This window comes from Chironomus tepperi, unplaced genomic scaffold (assembly GCF_022539635.2).
Source record: "Chironomus tepperi strain 1889 unplaced genomic scaffold, CSIRO-AGI_Ctep_v1 contig_85, whole genome shotgun sequence".
NCBI classification, from domain to species: Eukaryota; Metazoa; Arthropoda; class Insecta; order Diptera; family Chironomidae; genus Chironomus; species Chironomus tepperi.
In genome coordinates this window covers 3,875,157-3,896,277 of record NW_027226207.1, presented here as the reverse complement: position 1 = coordinate 3,896,277, position 21,121 = coordinate 3,875,157, and the positions used below count along the sequence as shown (strand labels likewise).

Here is a 21,121-nt window from a genome sequence, read left to right as displayed (position 1 = left end):
ATTGCGCGTTATATTTGAAAACTTTTCTTCCGTTTTTAACGGTTATTTTTTTTTCTTTAGAAACTTTTCATAAATCTTAAAACTATCCTGAAAACTTAAATACCTTATTAATACACACAGATTAATTGTATAAATCTAATAAATTTATTTATATTTTCTCTATAATTTTAATTTTGCATATAATAATCATTGTTACAAAAATCTATTACATATATGTAATTAGTTTATTCTTCTTATGGTTAAAATATATATATTTTTTAAATATATTCATGCATACATTAAATTTACAATATGATTTCTTCTTTTAAACATAAATTCCTTTCAGACAATATATTGTCTTAATTCATGTACTTTTTACAATATGCTGCTCCACAATTGCATGCAATTTTCCTTGACTCATCTTCAATATCAAATTTGTAATCGTATGATAACTGCGGATAGAGAAAAATAAATTATTAGAACAAATATATTTCAATTAAATTAATTATAATGCATACCTCCTCTCCTCTATTAATTCTGCGTTTCGCGAATATAATAATGCGATATTCGCGGTCAACTTCGACAATTTCTGTTACACAATTCGGGTTGCAGCTGTGATTTATATATCTTGCAAGTCCTCCACTCAAAGTGGCATCGACTACACGATCTTCGTCTAATCTGAACATGTAAATTCCTCGGTTCTGTAATTAAAATAATTTATTTATTAATTATTCTAAATAGAAAGGAAATGATAATCTTACCCTGTCATCATATTGCTTCTCTCTAAGTTCCGACAACTCCCCACGAATGACTTCACCGATATATTCAATGACCATTGTATGTTTTTCTAAATCACGAGCTGCGTAAAGTCCTAAGCCTTGAATTTTTGATCTTGCGAGAAAAACGTTGTTTCTCCATTCTAATTTCATTTTCTTGTATTGAGAACTCTTTGAGTGTACAAATTGCTTGCTGTAGGAATAGAATAATACCGTATTAAAATGAGAATAATTTAATAAATAGGAAGTAGTTAACAAACCTGTACGGGCAAGCAACTTCGCCAGCTGATGTTGATGGAACAAAAGCAGGACGTTGACTAGATGATCCTGTACGTTGAGTATGGGGTTTTTTCCACGGAAGGGCGTGCTTCTGTCTTGGTTCAGTACGTGCAGCGCCTGATGGATTTATTGCTAGTGGTAATTCCAATAATGGATTCCTCCCATATTTGAAACGATAGTCGTTCAAAGTTTCAACTCCAGGTAAACTTTCCAGGATTCTGACAACAGCTGGTTCTGTCAGACCAAATAGATCTTCGCCGGATATGTATTTCGGGAAAATATGGACAAGTTTATTTTCTCGCCTAAGTTTAACAATAGATTCGAGGATCTTCTGCCAAACTTTTTTAGGAGAATCATCTTTGAGTTCGATATCCTCTTCATTCGGTTCTTTTACAATAACTCTAAATTCTGGTCGTCCTGCTGAGTCAGCAATAGAGCATACGTAATTGCATCGTTTATTTGGATTCCTCATTGACCAGAAGAATCTTATGATTTTAAAGCCAATTGGATAAATATAATTTGGTGTATGGAATGTGTGAAGTTGATGAGGTAATAATTGTCCTACATTAAGAAGAATCAAACTTCCGACCCTCATGAGATTTGAAAGATCCGAATGATGCATAATTGACGCGACTTGTCGATTCTCATCACGATCAATGTAAACACGACGCTGTACACTCAATGTTGTTAGTTCATTATCTTTCTCTGACTTTGGTGCGTGTATGTTACACATTGTTGTTTTATTTTTATAAAATACACAATTATCTTTCATTGCACAGTTCAAATGGTACAATGTTCCACATCGTGCTTTAAAGCACTTTACTGTTGCTCCTAATTGATTGCATAAAGTACATACTGAATTTAGACTCTGTTGAAGGGCAGCTTCGAGATTCATTAGTGCACCATTTATGGTTTCATATACGCCATCAGACCATAAAGCACAGTTCAAGTGCACCCACTTGTCGACATCATAATTCAACAAACGTGACGGTCCATCAGCAACACCGTCACCAAATTGATGACAAAATATACATTTTCTTGTATCATCAAGAATCTTTGGTGCAGAATTTACAGTAATATTCATTCTAAATAACATTTCAGTAATATCACGTTCACTGAGTTTCTTTTGCTTATGAGTTTGAGCAAAGCAATTTGCTCCAAATGTTTTGATACGCATAAGCTTTTGTCGTTTCTCCTCTTGCAACATTTCTTCCTTATTCTCAACTGTTTCCTCAATTTCTTCGTGTTTTCTCTTTAAGTTACTGCTTTGCTCTTTTACTTGATTAATATCACCTTTCATCTCCACCTTTGATATGTTTTCTGACATTGATTCTAAAGCCTTATCGTCTGATATAGCTGAACCTAAGCTCTTATCATCCAACATATTTATTGGTCGCCATTGGAATTGCTTATAGCATGTTTGACCACAGAAGTAGAACTCGTCTGATTCTAATTCTGTATTAACCAATAATGGAAATTCACTAGCTTTTGCCTTGATAGCATTATTTAATATAACTACATCACAGTGTCTACAGAATTTTGCTGTTCCATTTAATATCGTTTGAATATCAACTGGTTGACCTTCTTTTCCATCTTTGCCTTTGATTCTGTAAAGTCCTAATTTTTGACTTGGTGGAGTGGTTGTGCGTTCAACGATTTGATATGCCGTTGGTGCAGGTATATTCAATATGTTTGCTAAAGACTTTAACACACCCATTATATCTTCAGCGGCATTAGATGTTAATGTCAATGTTACTGTCACATTATTATTGTTATTATCTTTCGCTGAATTTGGTGGCTCAAAGCATGATTTAAGGCCGAGTTGTTTTGATGACTCAAACTCCTTATCTGTGAATGATTTATTGTCATTTGTAAGAGAGATGCCAGTTTTAAGTCGAATGGGTATTGGAGCGATAATTGTCGGAATTGAAGGCGACATTCGGTTATCAATGAAGCTTGACATTTCTTCTTCAATTTCCGCATCTTCTTCTTCTCTAATTAGCCTCAATCCTGGAAATCGATTAGGATTTCTTATAGTTACACATTCAGGACTTGAAGAACTGACAACTGTATCAGGTGTATCGATATCACGATCTTTTGCTAATAAATCATATTTGTTTCTATGATGAGCTTTTTCCTCCTCGTCAAATTTGATAGGTGGAAATTCTTGATCATAAAATCCACGCTGAGTTGATGTTGCAGTTTTTTCAGGTTTAGGATCAAGTGTTCCAAATGGCTTTGTATTGTAAAAATCAGAGATAAAAGAGAGTTCTCCCTTTCCATATGTTCCATTTAATTCACCACATTCGATGTCATATTTCTTCAATGAATTGATCTTGTTTAATTCACTTGACCCATATATTGGACATACGCCGAAATTTTTTGGCAAAAGTGGTTCCAAAATTTGCATTTGTGGAAGCGACTTTATCTGAATCATCAAATTGTCAATAAATGAATCATAATCTTCTTCTGATTTTGGTAATTTCCTTGGTTTCTTGACTCCTCCATTGCCTTTTTCCTTTGACAACTGCATTTGACGGCGATTCTTTTGATATTCACGTCGTTTCTTCCTCTTCAACTCATTTGCTATTTCTTGTGCAGTTTTAGCCGGACTTTCATCCAGGGGCTCATTCATACCATCACGAGATGACGGTGTTAAAAGTATATTTTCAGTTTTTACCATACTCACATCAGAACTTATTGATTCTGATTGTGAACTGTCATCCATTTCCTTTTTAATATCAACTAAAGGTGATTCCATTGGCACTGGTGTTGTATTGCCCGAATTTAATGATGACTGTGATATACTTTTAACTAACTGTGGCTGTACAATGTGAGTGGGCGATTGACTTAATTTGATCGTACTACCTGGTGATACCATTTCTTTCTTAATTTGATGTCCTGTCATATTTGGTGGAGCCATATTTTCCGTTGTTGTAATTGGAGATATTATTGTTTTTGGCTGAAATGAATTTATTAAATTTAGTAAAAGTATTTTTATGAATAAATTAATTTAAATACTCACAATGCTACACATAGATAGATTGGCCACACTTTGCGGAATATCATTTCTGTTTAAAATAACTATTGGCTTCTTTTCACTTTGAATTACATTGTGTGATGAAATAGATGTAGCTATTTGAGGTGGATTTGAAATTATTTGAGAAGGTTGTGACACAAACGATGTTTCGTGAATTGGCAAAACTTTAGTTATATTCGATGTAGTTGTTCTTATTGGCTCACTAGTAGCAATTGATAATGTTGTGGTGGCAGGAAGTGATGTAATTGTGCTAACAACTAGAGGCTGTGTAGTTACAATAACTTGTTTTGCTGGAACAGGAGGAATTACTGGACGAGCTAATTGTGCTTCTAAAGAGCTAAAAACACCTAAACTTGGTGCACGTTGAGTATTCATTAGTGCAGGAACTGTTCTTGACAATGGTGGATTTCCTGGCGCATTTGACCCAGAATTTTGCAAGAGCTGTTTGAGCAAGACATTGGAGTCGTCTGGTTTAGGTGGAGGAGGTGGATTAATTAATTTTGGTGTCGTTGGAGTAGACGGCGCTGAGGAAGGCTCAGTCTTGATAACATTCATAATCGGTGTTGTTGTTATTTGTGACGTACTTTCTTTAATAATTGGAGTATCTAAAGGTTCTTTCTTAATTTCGTTAGAAACCTCAAAGCTTAATCGTTTATTTATGATGGCATCGTTTGCCTCCTTTGTAGTGATGACATCATCACTTGATTTTGAGCGTTTGAATGAATTGGAATTGAGTAAATTCGTTATCGTCGGATTTGACTTTAGGATTGTTACAGTTTTTGTATTATCAGTCAGAGGTAATTCTATTTTTCCATCATTTGTTTTCAAACTTTGTTGTTGCGCGCCTGAATTTTGCTGTTGATTACTCAGAATGCTTAGTAGATTGCTTGGTTTCGTTGAAATAATAACGGATGATGAGCCTTGTTGCTCTAATGATGATTGTGAAACTATTGAAATAGTTGGATTAGTTGATACTGTGGATGTAGCAGACGATGATAGAGCTTTAATTTGTTTTACAAACAACACATTGCTTGGCTGAGAATTGGAGACAATCGATGATGATGGAACCGAGGTGCTAGATTGTGTAATAATTATCTTTGTATCATTTGACGTTTGAGTTAATGTTGTCGGTGTTGAAGTACTTCGTATTATTGTTTTCGGTATACTTAATTGCGTAGATGTTGGTGTATTGAATTGTTCGCCTTCCGCCTTATTTTTTGAATCTTCATTTGAGTCAATTGAAGACAATATTGAACGGATTTGCTGTGTCGCATTGTGTGTGTTTGTATTAATTTCAATTGGCTGTGATAATGGGGAAAGTTGCGACATATTTCCAGACACTACACGCTGAGCTTGTACCTGCACCGGATTTGATATTGGACTTTGTGATGATTCATGTGATTTAATAATAACATGGACTGGAATTAATGACTTTGGCTTATTTTCAGCATTTCCTTCTTTAGATTCTTCATTTCCTCCAACATTCTTTGTCATTTTATTATTAGAGTTTTCATTCTTATTTTTTGCTTCTTTGTTCTTATCCCCAGATGTTTTGTCATCGTTGTCAGGAGAGACATCATCATCTTCAAGAATTTTATTAGGCAAAGAAGTATCTTGAGTCATTGTGAGTGTAGGTATTTTTGAAAATGTCAAAATTGGTGATGAGCTAGCGGATAACTTGTTAATAACAGAAGCATTTTGAATACTTGTTACTGTTATAGTTTGATGTTCACTGTTTTGAGATGTTATATATCCTGATGGTGCAGCTGTTACAATAATTGATTGTTGTCCAGGCTTTTGATGTAGTCTCTGTTTAAAATCAACAGTTTGAATTGGACGCGTATTACCTTTGTTCAATGAAAGAGTAACAATCGCTGATGTATTAATTTTCTGTCCAGAAACACTTATTAAATTTGGATTCTTTTTCAAGTTTGACAATGTTAAAGCACTTGTGGTTATAATTTTCTTTGAACCTTGTTGAGAATCTGACATATTCTTTAAAACAACTGGTACTGATATGGTTGTATTTCCAATTGAAACTTTGGCTGTAGTTTGGGTTGTTGATTTCACCAATTTATTATGAGCTAATCCTGCTGAAAGAGCACTTGTTTGTAAATTTGTTCTTCCCATCATATTTGCTGGCAAGGTCAAAGAAACTGAATTTGATGCGGAAGAGAGTACAACTGGAATTTTAATTTGTTTTGCATCTGATGTTGTTTTGGTAATTATTCTATTTTGTTTAATCTCGATGGGTTTTCCCACAATCTCTTGATCTAATTGCTCGCATTTTTCAATTGCTATAACTTCATTTTCACTCTCATTTTCTTCTTCATCCTTTCCTGAATCAATCATAGCCTCAAAATCTTCTCGAGTACCAACATTTTTCGGGTTCTTTTCTTTATCAGATTGAATGACATACATAACATCTTCTCCTTTTGATGTCGAAGCTTTTGGTCTTTCATCGTCGAACAACATTTCAGTACTGATAATTTCTTTCATTGATTCATTACTATCATCAAGATGTACAACATGTGACTCAAATAATGTATAATCTGTGGCTTCTTGTTCAGTCACTAATGGACTTGAAACCAATTCACTTCCATCGAAAGCTTCTACAATCGTATCAGCATCTCCAATATCTTGTGCTGTTGAATTTAATGAGACTTCAGTTAGTGATACAATTTTATCATTATCGTCATCATAATCTGTTAATCTTTGTTTCTCATCAGGACTGCTATCTACTATGACAACATCATCAGTTTTTTCATGTAATCTTTGTTTGACTTTTTGTGATAAAGGACTGATGGGTGGAGTTCCATTTGATGAATCATTATCATCATAATCAACTAAAGATTTCACTTTTGGTGCCAAAGGATTTTTCAGAAGCGATGTTTTTGGTTTAAGCTGAATTTGTCTACTGCTTGAAGCTTGTTGTAATTCTACAGATGATATTGCAGTTGGAATCATTTTTCCAGGAATATTTCTTTGTGCATCAATTGTAATAGTTGTTTGTTGCTGCTGCTGCTGTTGTTGTTGTTGTTGTTGTGCTTGCTGTTGTTGAGCTTTCTTAATTAATTGCAATATATCTGAATTCACAGATTGTTTTTTGTTATCTTTACCATTCCCAAACATTGGTGCACCACCTTTAAGACCTAATTTTATTGGTCTAGACTTTGAGAGTTCTGGAGCACATGGAATATTATCTTGATTCATCATTCCACCACCACCACCACCTTGCATCATGTTTTGATTATTACTATGATCCATCATTTGAGACTGTTGTTGCATGTAAATTTGTCTGGGTGAATTATCAATTCCTTGAACATTCATCATCGGACTATTTGGATTTTGATGTTGATAATGAATCATTGGACTTCGAGGCATTGGTGAAGTTGCATTATGATTGATTAATGGTGATTGTGGTTGTTGATGAATTGGACTTTGATTAGGTTGGTTTGTCATGACGATTTGCTGATTTTGGGCCATTTGTTGTTGCATTTGATTCATTTGCCCTTGTTGCTGATTCATCTGCTGTTGGTTCATTTGTTGCTGATTCATTTGTTGTTGGTTCATTTGCTGTTGTTGCTGATTCATTTGCTGCTGTTGATTCATTTGTTGTTGCTGTTGCTTCATAATTTGCTGTTGTCTAATTTGCATTTGTCTTATTTGCATGGCTCTTTGTGCATCAATATTAATATTTTGATTTCCTGTAGTAATTGTTTGAACATTTTGTGGATTTCCGTTTGGATCCATTGTATTATATTGCACTTGTCGTATTATGTTACCACCATGTGGTAATTGTTGGAATGTTGTACCATGTGGCATTCGCATTCGATTATTTCCATCATTTGGAATCATTGGTGGACGGATAAACCGATTTTGTTGATTCATGTTTGGTTGTTGATTAAATTGCACTTGTTGTCCACTCATACGATTCATCATTTGAATTTGCATGGGTGTATTAGGACGGTGTTGAGGAGATGTCATTCTAGGAATTGGTGAAGTCAATCGATTGTTCATTGATGGAGATTCAATTGGTCCTGAATTAGGACTGAATGGACTTTCATCAATTTGTGAATGTGGAGTTCCTATTCTAGGTGATTGTTGTGTTGTATTATATGGAGACATAGCATTCATGTGTGTGCTAGGACTTTGCATTACTGAATTTGGTCCTGGACTTTGAGCACTCTGTAAATTCATCATTGGACTTGGTGAATGAAGTGGGCTTTGAGATGGCCCCATTATTTGACTTCCATGAGGCGATTGCACTGGTTGTTGAATAATATTTGGTGACGGTGACATCATAGGAGATTGATCATTCATTCCAACAGGCGATTGAACCATATGAGGATTATTTGCCATTTGTTTTGATTTTTGTTTATTTTCATAATCTTGTCTAATATTCAAGTGAGTTCGTACTTGCTTTCGGGCATTTTCTAGATGCTTCTGAACGGTTGCTTGCTCTTGAGAAACTTTCATTAAAGTCTGAGCATCAATTTCAGTCAAATCATTTCCATTCTTCTTTAATTGACGCTGTTTAGTGTTGAGAGACTTTTTCAATTTTCTCAATTCTGCAATTTCTGTTTCATAATAAGCCAGTTGTTTTGATAATGAATCATTTTGTGTTAGAAGCCAAGCTTCATAGTTTGCTTGAGTTTGTTTATCAGCTTCCGTGAGGATGTTTTCAGGTGGAGTTGGAGGCATTGGCGTTAAATTAGCATTATAAATTGGAACTGATCTAACGATATCAGGGCTTGTGGAAGGAGCCTGAGCATTTGAAACACCCGGTGTTTGTGGACGCCATTGTTTTGTTATTATGCCTCTTGGAGCGAATTGCTGTTGTTGAGGAATTTGCTGAGTCATCGTAACGCTTTGAGTAGTCGTCGTTAAAACATCTGCACGTAGTTTCTCGTAATCCTGTTAAAATAAAATACCATTAAATAACTTTATCTACATTTTTTAAATTTTCATTTAATTACTTGATCGCTTAGTAAGCCTTGTTGTTGATTCTGAGGATTACTAACATCAACAACTTGAGCTGAACCAATATTTCTAGCTTGTTCACGCTTTTCTTGCTCTAATAAATCCTCCAGCAGAAGAGGTTGTTCCTATAAATAGCATAACGAAAATTAAAGTCAGTCATTAAAATGATATCTATAATAAAGGTTTGGAAAACATTCATTCTAAATACTATGGCTCTAAAACTACAAAAAGCAACATCCAGATAAAAAAAAATTAAATAATAACAATAAATTGCCAAAAATTGTGAGTTTCTATGGTCTTCAAAAAATAATACAATTATATTGACGGATATATCGTGTGTCCTAGGTGGTGTATATCATTGGTATTAGCTTTTGCAAAGGCTTAGGTATGAATGGTTTGATTTTTCTTTTTCTCACCTGTAAAAGCATAGGACGATGCAACATTTTTGAAGTAGACGAATGCTGCTGTAGTGAATCGTATTTATTTTTATACGAATAGTCAAAAAACTTTTTTTTTTTGGCAATAATTTTCAGATTTGAAATAACAAACAATCAATTTGAAAGCATGCAGTTTTGAGAAATCAAAAAACAAATGTTTTTGTTAATAATGCCTTTTGTCTTTCATTTTTTTTTTTCAATAATCAAAATATAAAAAGTTTTAAAATGTTTTGAAAAATTGTCAAAGAAAACTCACACCAAAGAAAAAAAATATTTTCGAATGAATAAATAGCAAAAGAATCATAATTCCTACCTGATTTTGTCCTTGACCAGGATATGGTGGTGGGGGTTCTGGATAAGGTGGTGGTGGAGCAACTTGTTGCTGCTGTTGTTGTTGCCCGATAATATTTTGCATATTTGGATTGACTTGTTGCTGAGTATTTTGCATCATGTTAGGTCGATTTTGAATCATATGTGGCAATACCATCCTTTGTTGATTATTTTTATTTCCTTGTATATTTGGATTAACCATTCGCACTTGCGGTAATCGTTGAACCCTAATATTAAAAACAATGTTTCATAAGTAAAAGTTTCGATATTTTGTAAAGATAAGCTCACCCTGTGGGAAATGATAAAGATATGTTGTTTGGACCTGTAACAGTTCCTGTAATTGGCCCTCCTGGATTATTTGCAACTAATCGAGTACCAATTGGCATTGGTTTTCCTTGAGCCGCAGCTTGTTGAAGCTATAAAAATTTTGATTTTATTACTCTGTCTTAACGAAGTAAAATGTTTATTTACCTGTAGCATCATTTGTTGATGAATGTGTTGAAGTTCTGTCATTTGATTCGGTGGAATTTGTGCTTTAAACCGAACTTGTCTTTGAACATTTGCTTGTTGGAACATTTGAGGATTTTGAATAGGAGCTTGTTGCTGATTTTGTGGTGCTCCTGGAGTTTGATCCATAGGTTGAGATTCAGTGTTTGGTGTCATTTGATTAGGGATTGGTTGATTTGGAACTTGCATTGGTATGCGATTTAGTTGAGGATTTTGTGGTACATTAGCATTGCTCATTTCTACAGATCTTTGGAAATTAGCTTTGGCTATTTTTTCAGCTTCAATATTTTTCAATTTTTCTTCCTTTGCATTTTCACCTTCATCCATTTCCAAACTATCAAGAAGTGTTGACTTCTCATCAGTCGAATCAAGTTCTGGATCTCCATATTCCAAAATATTGAAATCTGCACCCATTTCAGCAGTTAATGAATCCAACAAATCATCATCATCATCGCCAAGTCCTCCTAAGATGTCACCAACTCCATCCATTCCAACATTTTCATCTTGTTCAAGCTTTTCTAGCTCAGCAGTTACAGATTCTGGAATACCTTCTGCATCTGGTGCATGTTGAGGAAGTGTAGTAGGAATATTTACATCTCCTGTTGCATTATGAGCTTGATTCATTTGTCCACCTTGCATATTATGCTGAATATTTTGATTCTGGACAACAATTCTCTGTGTCATGATCATATTTTGATTTGGATTGTTGGTATTGTTTGAAATCATACCAGGTTGTACTTGTTGAATCATTTCATTCTGTACATTACCAAAGTTACTTGTAGGTGTTAATGGCATTCTTTGTTGTGCCATTTGACCTTGATTCATTTGTTGTTGCTGCTGTTCATTCAGCATTTGTTGTTGATTTATATTCATTCCTGGTCTTATTTGTAGTCTAGGTCTGTGATTTTCTGGTGTCATAATCATGCGTTGTTGTGGTTGTGGTGGAGGCCCACTAAGAGTACTTGAACGAATCATTTGTCCTCCAACCATAGATTGCACTCTCTGTTGTCTTATGCCTGGTGGAAGTGGCTGTCGGAATGTATTATCACCTGCCTGATTCTGATTATTTTGCATCATTTGACCACTTTGCATCAATTGATTATTCTGCATTAATTGATTATTCTGCATCAATTGATTATTTTGAATCAGTTGATTATTTTGTATCAATTGATTATTTTGAATCAACTGATTATTCTGCATTATTGGATTATTCTGAATTAATGGACTTGATGGATTCTGTTGTTGATTCTTCATTAATTCATTGTCAAGTGTAAATGTTTGTTGCATTGCATTTGGTGCTGATCCAGGCATATTAGTTGGTGCCTGTGTTCTCTGTAACAGATCTCTTAATTGTCGATTATTGTGTTCATGATTTGTTGTCTGTGGTTGTTGAATGTATGGTGGTTTGCTAAACATATCAGGACGAGCATAAACAGTTGTTCTTGTTTGACCAGGATTAAAGTTTGGACGAGGAGTTCCTGGCGCTTGAACATAATTATTAATATTTGCAACTTGATTTGGTTGTTGCTGTTGTTGCTGCTGAGGAGGCTGATTAATTACTTGAGCATACACTGGACTCATATTTGGAGCACTGTTTGGAGTTCCAGGTGTATGAACTGGAGATTGCTGTTGAGGCATTGGTTTTGGTGTTTGTGGTGAATGTAAAAATTGTTGTTCGTCATGTGGGGGTCGCTGGAAGCCATCAGCTGATGGTGATCCAGGAAAGAGATCATTTGGTGATTGGGGCGTTGATGTTTGTGGAGAAAATGGACTTTGATTCATACGCTGTTGGCTCTGTTGACGTTGTAGTTGTGAAACTGGACGTCCAGGATGTTGGAAACTTGAACAAGTAGAACTTGGACTTTGTGGATTAATCATCATTCTTCCCTTATTTGGTGGAACCATAAATTGGTTTCGTGAGTTTGGTGAAGGACTCGCCACTGGACTCATCGATCCATCATTCAAAGTCGTTGAAATTTGCAATTGAAGATTTGGATCTAATTTTTGGGATTGTCAATGTTAAATAAAGTGAAATTAATAGGATATGATGAAAGTAATTACCGTTCATGCGTTGATGCTCTGGTGGCATACCAAGTTGTTGTTCACGAGCACGCTGAGCTTGCAATAATTTCCATTGACGCTCTTGTTCTGCCTCTTTAATACTCTTTTGTTGAGCAGTAATTTTATCTTGATCCTTTAAAAAGAGAAAGAGTTTTGTGAATAAATGGATAACAACAAATTGTCAAATTTGTTATTAGTCTCAGCAATAAAAGTTATTCAACCATTTGCTAAGACTCGCCATCATCAAAAAATTAAATTCATCAAACGTCCAAACTGTGAAGAAATTAAAAATTAACAGCTTCTGACATGCTCCTTTGCTCTGAATGAATTTGTCTTTTTTTAGCACTTTTTACATGCAATATTATTATATTTCTAAAATTTACTATAATTAAAATTTAGTAGATCATGCATAGAGGAGAAGGTAATTATCTAATAGGAACTAAGGGTTAGTAAAACATATTACTTCAGATATAAAACGCAAAAAATATTGTGACACTTTAAAAAAATTGATTTTTTTTTCTTCCAAAATAAAAAAGCATAAAAAATGAAAATAAGAGTCCCGATTTCTCATTCTTTTCATCTTCTATAGATCAATATAAAGAACAACATTAAGAAATTGTAAGAAATAATAAATCTTTGAAAATCATAAAATATCTTGAGAGATCAAAAGAGATCGTTTACATAAATACGATAAAAAAAATTGACACAGCGAACTTAAATGAAGAAAGTAAAGTAAATTAAAAAGAAAAATTCATCTTAAAATGATAAAAAATATTTTTATACGTTTTGTATCCTCTCACCATTATTATCTGTGCATTATTAGAAGAAGTAGAAGACATAGCAGTTGCTTTAGTGATGGTGAAATGACTACTAAAAGTGTTACAACATTCTGAGGTGATGGTGGTTGTGGTGATGGTCATAGGAGAAGAGATGGCAGAATTATTGGAAATAATTGAGCTAACAGAGCCTGATGTGTCTTGATTTTGAGATTTTTTACAATTATTAACATGATCAGTTTCGTTAGACTGTTTATCTATAGCATTAGTGTTAGTAGTGCTTGATGATATACTACTAAAGGATACATTATCATGCGAAGAAAGTGAGGGTAATGTTTTCATTATTTCTGAAGGAGTTAGTACACGTATATGTTGATCAGTAGAATTTAATGCTGACGTATCTTCTGCCTGACTAGTTTCAGTATTTTGTTCATCGCTATGCTTTTGTTGTTGTTGTTGTACAGCTGCTGTAAAAGGCGTGACTGAGCGTTGCGGATGAATGATTTGATTGGGATAAATGGTTTTTGTAGGTAGAACTTTTGAGGCTTGCATAGTGGCCTCTTTTGCAATACTTTGAAGTGACGCTTCAAGTATAGGCGATTGATTTGTTGAATTTTGTTGACTTTGATTTTGATTAATTACATTAAAATTAATATTTTGAGGTTGCTGTTGTAAAAGTAATCGAAAATGATTAGATATACCAGGACGAATCGTGGCACTTGCATTTGTATTGAAATTTCCATTCGGATTCACCGTAACATTTGGTGCTGGTCCACTTGTATTGCCATGAAGTCCATATTGATGTACAGTAAATTGCGGCGTTATATTTGTTGCAATTACATTTGGTACAAAAATTCCACGAGATGTTGTAAACGATAAGGTTTTCATAAAATGTTGCGTTGATAATTGTTGCTGTGTCACAATGACATTCATATTCTTTGCTTGGGCTGCTATCCCACTTGTACTTGATAGATTGTTTCCATTAGTCTTTGGCGGAGTTGATGAGTTGAAATTTGATAAATTAATAAAAGCATTTGCTATATTACTAGCAACTGAGATATTTGCATTCTTATTAACAATATTTACATCATTTTTACTAAAAGTCTCTGTTAAATTCGTTTGCTTCAACTCTCTACTGCTCACAGATTCTTGAGACTTTTGTGTATCATCAGACTCTGATATTTTATCAACTATTATATTATCATTATTATTATTATTGGCATTATTGTTACTGTTTTTATTGGAAATAGGGGATCTAACAACATTATTAATTTCATCACCAATACTACAACTAAAGTCTTTGTGCTCATTTGCCATTATTAGTAAATTATTATTATTATTATTGTTATTATTATAAGAAGGAGATGACGATTCATTTTTGTTATCAAAAGCATTAGTGTCAAGTATATTTTCCGGCATTTTAGAAGTAGTAGAAGAAGAAGAGGAGGAAGAAGAATTGCGCCCTGGGGACTGCTGATTATTTCTTACCACTTGTATTAGCTGTTGTCCACCAATATTTGTAGTTGTAGTAGTTTGTTGAATCATATTAGAATCCATTAGTGATGATGATTCAGATAGGGTTGAACTCAGTGCGGGAGAGGTGCTATTTGTGCTCGTGGTTCCATTATCGGGTGATAAGTCAGGAGCCACCTAGTTATTGATGAGGGAATGATTTTTTGGTTTGTTTTACGTGATTTACAATATTTTTAAAAAGTTTCTTATCAAAAAAACAAAAATAGTTTAACACGAGACTAAGACTGTGTGTATGTGTATATTCTTGTGTATCTATGAATGTATGGGAAATACTTTAATGACGGAGTGGAGATACATACATATTCATGAATGTGATATGGAAAATAATATTTATGACCACTTCAAATGTTAGTTGATTTAAGGCTTTTTTTTATGTTATGAGATGAAGTCAATAAACAAAATACATAAAGTGAAATCATAAAGGTACAAATGTTTATCACATGACATAAAACGATCATTTTCTACAAAAATCCAAGGATTCCCATTTTAAAAAAAAGTTTCTAGCTTGACTAATTTCAAAATATTTCGTAATTCTTACTATAACTCTCATGTGTAGGCAAACAAGATTACGTGACTTAGTGCATATGAAATTATTCAAATAATCATATTATTGTCATATGATAGATCGTATAAATAATATAATGAGGTATAAAGGAATGGATGTAGCAAGTCCTGATGAGAATTTGCAAAATATACTTAAGAAATATGAAAGAGAAATGATAACTTTCCTGTCCACTATCATGAATATTATTTCGAATTCTTTCCTAACGTTCATGTATAAAGTTTGTGTATTCTCGATCAAAAGCTTCTTATACAGAAGCAAGTTCAATAAAAGATATGTTTTGCTTACCTGTTGAGCTTTCTTTGTTCTCAATTGCGCTTGTTGTGCTGATCTGTTGTCTCGAGCTCTTTGCAAATATGGTTGCTTTTTGTCAGACGACAATGCGCGCCATTTTTTCATTATTTGCTTATAACGATCAGGCCAATGTGGATATTCATTTTTCAATTCAGGATGATTTTGGTTTGCATATAAGACAGCTGATATCGTCGACATATCACCAAGTTCTGTTCAAAATAAACGTAATCAATAGATTAAAGTGATTTTGGCTACAATATGGTTCCACTTACTCTCATCTTCAGACATTCGTTCTGAATTTTTCTGATGATTATTCACTTTCGGTGCTTGAGTCGACTGAACTGTATTCATACTACTAGCACCCAAATCAAAATCACTATCGATTGGTTGGCTAGTCCATTGTGGTTGATTTGGAAAAACAGTCGTAGTATTAAATTGTGGTCTGAGAATATATATAAATTTCATTTAATGAGATAAGAATGTATAGTAAATATAATAATGTGTAATAAGCAATCCGAAAAATGTGTGAAAAACTAAAAATATCATGCGAAAGGAAGGATTAGGATGGAATATATTTTCATGAAATTGCATATTTAGTTTTGTGCTAGAGTAATGCATTAATTAAAATATGTAAATGTGAAATAGCATAACTATTATGATGCAATTTTGAATGTGTGTATGTAGCATTCCTGTATGAAAGCATTTCCATCCATACCTATAGCCAAATTCATTAAAATTGTACCCTCTTTGAACCGCAGCCATTCCGGATGGTCCAGGCTGCGAATTTTGTCTCTGCATCATTGGTTGTATGTGCATTGGATTATTAACTTGTTGCTGCTGTGGCTGCTGCTGTAACATTATATGTTGATTCATAGGATTGATTTGAGTATTAATTTGTGGTGATTGTGGTTGCATCATAGGATTCATGTTCGTATTTGAAGGTTGTGGAGATTGCAATTGTGTCATATTGCTTGGTTGCAATGGAGTTGTGGGTTGATTCAGATGTACTGGCTGTACTTCTGATTGATGAGATGGTGTCGATTGAGTTGAGTACGATGTGAGTGAGTTTGTTAGTGCTGATTCCTGAGACTCTTGCGATTCATCCGTTAATACACTCTTAAATAACATATCTTCCATATCAATATTAAAATGTGGACTTAGTATATCTGCCAAATCATCTTTAACACCTTTAACATCTACATCTTCAAGACCGGCTGTATTTTTAGTGAGATCATCGTCTTCATTCATAATTGTATTGACTAAATCATTATCTAATAGATCACCAGGTAGTCCGAGGACATCTTTTAATGCTTCTGTATCACTATTATTCTCATCATCATCCATAATATCTAACTCTGATTTTATGTCAGAAGCTTGAATAAGGTCAGATGATGCACTTGCATCTTGACTATTTGATCCTGTCAAAGATCCACTTGAACTTTGTCCCTGTGATGTAAGTTCATTTGTTTGTTGCATTTTCTGATTCAATTGAATCTGAGCTCCATTAGACATCAACTGTGGTGATTGCAAAACAGGTTGAGTGTTTTGAACCAATTTTTGTTCTTCTTCTAATTTTTGTTGCTGTTTGGCTCGCATAGCTTCAATCATTTTTAATTCATCCAATGATAATTTTATTGTCTTGTCATCCGAAACATTACTTTTTGTTTCATCGTCACTACTACTCAATTCTATCTTCACCTTCACATTCGAATCCATTAATGGTTTTCCGAAAAATGCTTCTTGTAAATACGTTGGGTATGTTTCAACTAATTTATTCTTTTGTTTTCGTCGGTTTGGTTTCTTCTTCTTTGCATCTTCGTTGGTTGAATTTGATGGCTCTTCATCATTCTTAGTTGTTCGTACAGCTCTATTGCGAACGGCAAATCCACCAATACCCAACTTTTGTAAATTTCTCTGTCTCTTTTTACGCAGAATAACTTGACCACTTTCATTCGTAAAGAGTGAAAATCCTTCAGGTGCAGGCTCTGTGTTTGACCAAGTCATGCCATCTTTATAAATTTGAGCTTCTTCGTTAGGATCCATCAATTCTAATTTAACATCTTCCATTGAGTTGTCAGCACTTCCAGCTACAACAGATTCAATTGCCGCTAAAATACCCGCATCTTTGTCAACTTCTGGTGCTACTTTTGGTCTTCGTTTAGCTCGTTTTGGTTCTGTTTGAAGTGTTTTAATAAATTGCATTCCATGTTCACTCAAATACACGCCATCAACAAAATGACTTCCATCAAGAGCGAGTGAAATTATAGTCTCATTATCATCTGAAGGCTCATCTTTTGTGGTTGTTGATGATTGTGTGGATATGGGTGCTGGTTTTTTCTTAATTTGTAAATGTGGTGGTAGAATATCTTTTGGTCGACAGATTATACATATGTAACCTTCTTCGGCACATTTTTCAGCTTCAATTTCATTCTTAATTGAATCACATTGGCAATGAAGCCATCTATCGCAACTAGTACATTGAATTATAAGCTCTCCATCTGAATAAATTTCACTACATACTGAACAATTAGATTGACTTGCACACGGTCCACATTCTGTGTAACTATTCTGCCAACAACAATTATTACCAGGCTCATTTGAGCCACACTTAACACAAATTGCACACCATTTACACTTCCAAGTGCCATGAGGAACTGTATTTAATGGAGGTTCCATACAATAAATGTGATATGAAATGTCGCACTCATCACATAAGATTAATCTTGCTTCGTCATTTTTATCTCCACATCCTTCACATACAGTACAATCTAAACATCTCCATCCTTTTTGTAATATTTCTTTTGTCACTTTGACAGAGACACAATATGGATGATAACACTGTCCACATTGTGCACAAGCTATTAAACATCCTTCTTGATCAGTTCCGATTGCACCACACATTACACAAATATCTTGTGTTAATACAAAGCGATCTTTTGCTGAACACAATACTAAACGATTTTCCGAACCAGGTTCTTCGTCATTTTGTTTTGATGAGTCAGCAACAGGACGTTGAAGTCCAATTCCTGGAACTCCAAAAACGCCTCGCATTTTTGATTTTGGACCTCGCTTTCTGCCTAACTCAAAAGTTCTTGCACGTTTTTGGAAGCCAAATTTACCGACACCTTTAGGTCTTTGTCCACTCACTCCACTGCTACTACTACTTAATCCTAACTTCTTCTTAGCTATTTTACTAGCAACAAATGGTTTTCCTTTTCCTAAACCAAGTCCATAATCTTCCCTATTAATAAACTTTCCATCACTACTATCAATATCCATATCATCTAAACTCTCTTGAGAAGCAGATAAACTTTCATCATCTCCACTATTACTTCTTCTAATAGCCAAATTCATACGTTCATTTTGTGTAGCAGATTTGCAAATACCACATGTATATTCATAGTCCGGATTAACTTCCTTTCTTCTCTCGTAAACATTTAGGTCAGCTTCTGGGTCACATGTATTGTGAACAAACTTTTGACAGACGCAACACTTGACCATTTCCCTGTAAGCGGCTGCACGATATGCTTTACGACAAATTGGGCAGGAATATCCTTTGTTACGCTGTTGATAACATGAATCACAAACGGTATAATGATTATGCCATCGAGATGAAGCACCAGCGCCAGGAGTTCTAGCTCCACAATCACTGCATATTCTACAGCATCGACATTTCCAACCGTATTTTGGAACTGTTGCCATAATTGGTCTTAGGCATTGCGGATGATATAATTTATCGCAGGTTTCACAAGCTAAAGTGCGTCCATCTGATGTGTCTGGTATACGACAAATTTGACAAGATCGGCATTTATTGCATTGCCATCCTGAACGAACACCTGGTTGTTGTGCTAATCCTTTGCATGTTCCATGATAATGATCACCACATTTGGAACAGACCATGAGATTACTGATATCACCTAACGTATTACAATGACGACAATGAACATCTTCATCGCCTGTTTTTGTAATATTAGAAGGAAGAAAAGTAGATCGAAATTGTTGTAAAAAATATATCAAGTTATATACATAATAAATTAATGTTGATAAACTACTTACAATTTAATGGAACATGATTGAGATGATCAACACAGAAAACAGAACAATGTTGAAAGTCTTGAAAACTTCCGGATGCAGCGATACATGGAAAATGAAAAGCTCGTTGACAATTGATTTTGCAAACGGCACTAGCTCCATAGTGATTACAGTAAGAACATTTTCGAATTAAGCTTTGTTTGAGCACCAATGAGACATTGCTTAGCGTATCATTAATTGGATCACGATCAACCCCAAAAGACCACATCGCACATGCTCGATGAACGTAATAAAAGCCATTTTCAACTATCATATTAAAATCTACGTTCTCAGTATATCCAATTTTTTCTAATTCATCAACATATTCTGTTGTAATGACTGGATTTTTGCATTTATTTAAGCCTTTTTGACGGCGATTAAGCTGTTGTTGTAATAGTGTACTTGATGCATTCTTAAATATTTTACTTAAATCATCATTTCCGTTCTTTGATTCCTCATCAAACGAACCGGAACCCTGTTGCGAATCCATTTTCATTGAATTGGATGCACTTTTAGATTCTTCTTCAGTCAACTCTAAGCGGAGCATTTCGCCTTGTCCGAGTTGACTACGCTCACCTAAATTGCAAAAGGCACATAATTTACCACTGTATTTTTCAGGAAAATATGGAGGATCATCTGCTTGTGGGGCAGGCATCAATAATGAAGGATTATTGATTGATTCCAATTCCATTGTTGGTGTAGTCGATTCATCGGGCGATTGTGAAGCCGATAAAACTTGAAAGCTAATGGTGGATAAGCCTGTTCCATCATTTTCCTTTTTTGTTGTTGTATTGGTAAAAGAAAATTTTCTCTTTAAACTCAATTTAACTGATGTTGGACCAGTCGATTGCTTAATATTAAGCTTCGATAATGGATTTTTAACAATATCGAGTCCATCTTTGCGTTTAATAGGTAGATTACTTCTACGTTTTGCTGGAAACTCATTTTCCTCAGAACTTTCAGATGATGATGAAACATTCATATAATCACTGTCTGAGTTATCTTCTTCAAAACTCGCAGCACTATCCATTATCCATTAGTTTTTTGATACTTTAAAGTAGTTTTTGATAAGATTTATCACTAAAAACGCGATTGAAAAAAAATTAACTATTCGACGCGTTTATTTTTTTCGAACTAACTGTCGAACATTTTTATTGTCTGCATGTTAGTGGATATCACTTTTCACAAAAATATTCTCTCTCAGATCAAAATCACTTTATTTTGGTAAATAAACGATGAATGTAAACTTTTTATGTATGAATTTTTTAAATAAATTATTAATAACTGATTTATATTATTTTCTTAATTAATTTATGAATTTAACTGATTTAAAATCGTCATCAAAAACTCTAAACAGATAAATGACTTTTTCGACAAATTTTATTCACTAAATGTCGACTGTCGACAAAGCGCTTTTTGAGGGTATACAAGTTTCAAACTCTTCATTTCATGCATATCTTTTTGACCTGAGCGAATTTCTATTTACTCTACAA

At 34.2% G+C, this 21,121-nt stretch overlaps 1 protein-coding gene across 3 annotated transcripts; it reads right to left on the bottom strand.

Annotated features, from left to right (window-relative positions):
- Window positions 1-121: 121 nt before the first annotated feature.
- On the bottom strand, window positions 122-20,792 carry LOC139086015 (histone-lysine N-methyltransferase 2C-like). 3 transcript variants are annotated; one of them, XM_070634280.1, is made up of 15 exons: window positions 19,614-20,791; window positions 16,273-19,513; window positions 15,830-15,999; window positions 15,552-15,766; window positions 14,657-14,818; window positions 12,393-12,525; window positions 10,296-12,328; window positions 10,113-10,240; window positions 9,808-10,051; window positions 9,054-9,182; window positions 4,060-8,991; window positions 1,016-3,996; window positions 741-948; window positions 498-680; window positions 122-431 (listed from the first exon to the last, which is right to left on the bottom strand). In XM_070634280.1, exons 1-15 carry the CDS (start codon window positions 20,656-20,658, stop codon window positions 339-341), a joined length of 15,897 nt encoding a protein of 5,298 aa, XP_070490381.1. In that variant the 5' UTR covers window positions 20,659-20,791; the 3' UTR covers window positions 122-338. The 3 variants fall into 3 exon arrangements, with proteins under 3 accessions (XP_070490381.1, XP_070490382.1, XP_070490383.1); XM_070634281.1 differs by having other exon boundaries at window positions 16,300-19,513; XM_070634282.1 differs by lacking the exon at window positions 14,657-14,818 and having other exon boundaries at window positions 19,614-20,792.
- Window positions 20,793-21,121: the final 329 nt, after the last annotated feature.

Bases quoted from the DNA above. Each gene is read 5' to 3' on its own strand.
- LOC139086015 (XM_070634280.1), bottom strand. From the start codon at position 20,658: ATGGATAGTGCTGCGAGTTTTGAAGAAGATAACTCAGACAGTGATTAT. The intron at 9,183-9,807 runs GTAGGAATTATG...TGCTATTTATAG, and splicing joins CTGGTCAAGGACAAAATCAG to GAACAACCTCTTCTGCTGGA. The intron at 3,997-4,059 runs GTGAGTATTTAA...AATTCATTTCAG, and splicing joins ATCTATCTATGTGTAGCATT to CCAAAAACAATAATATCTCC.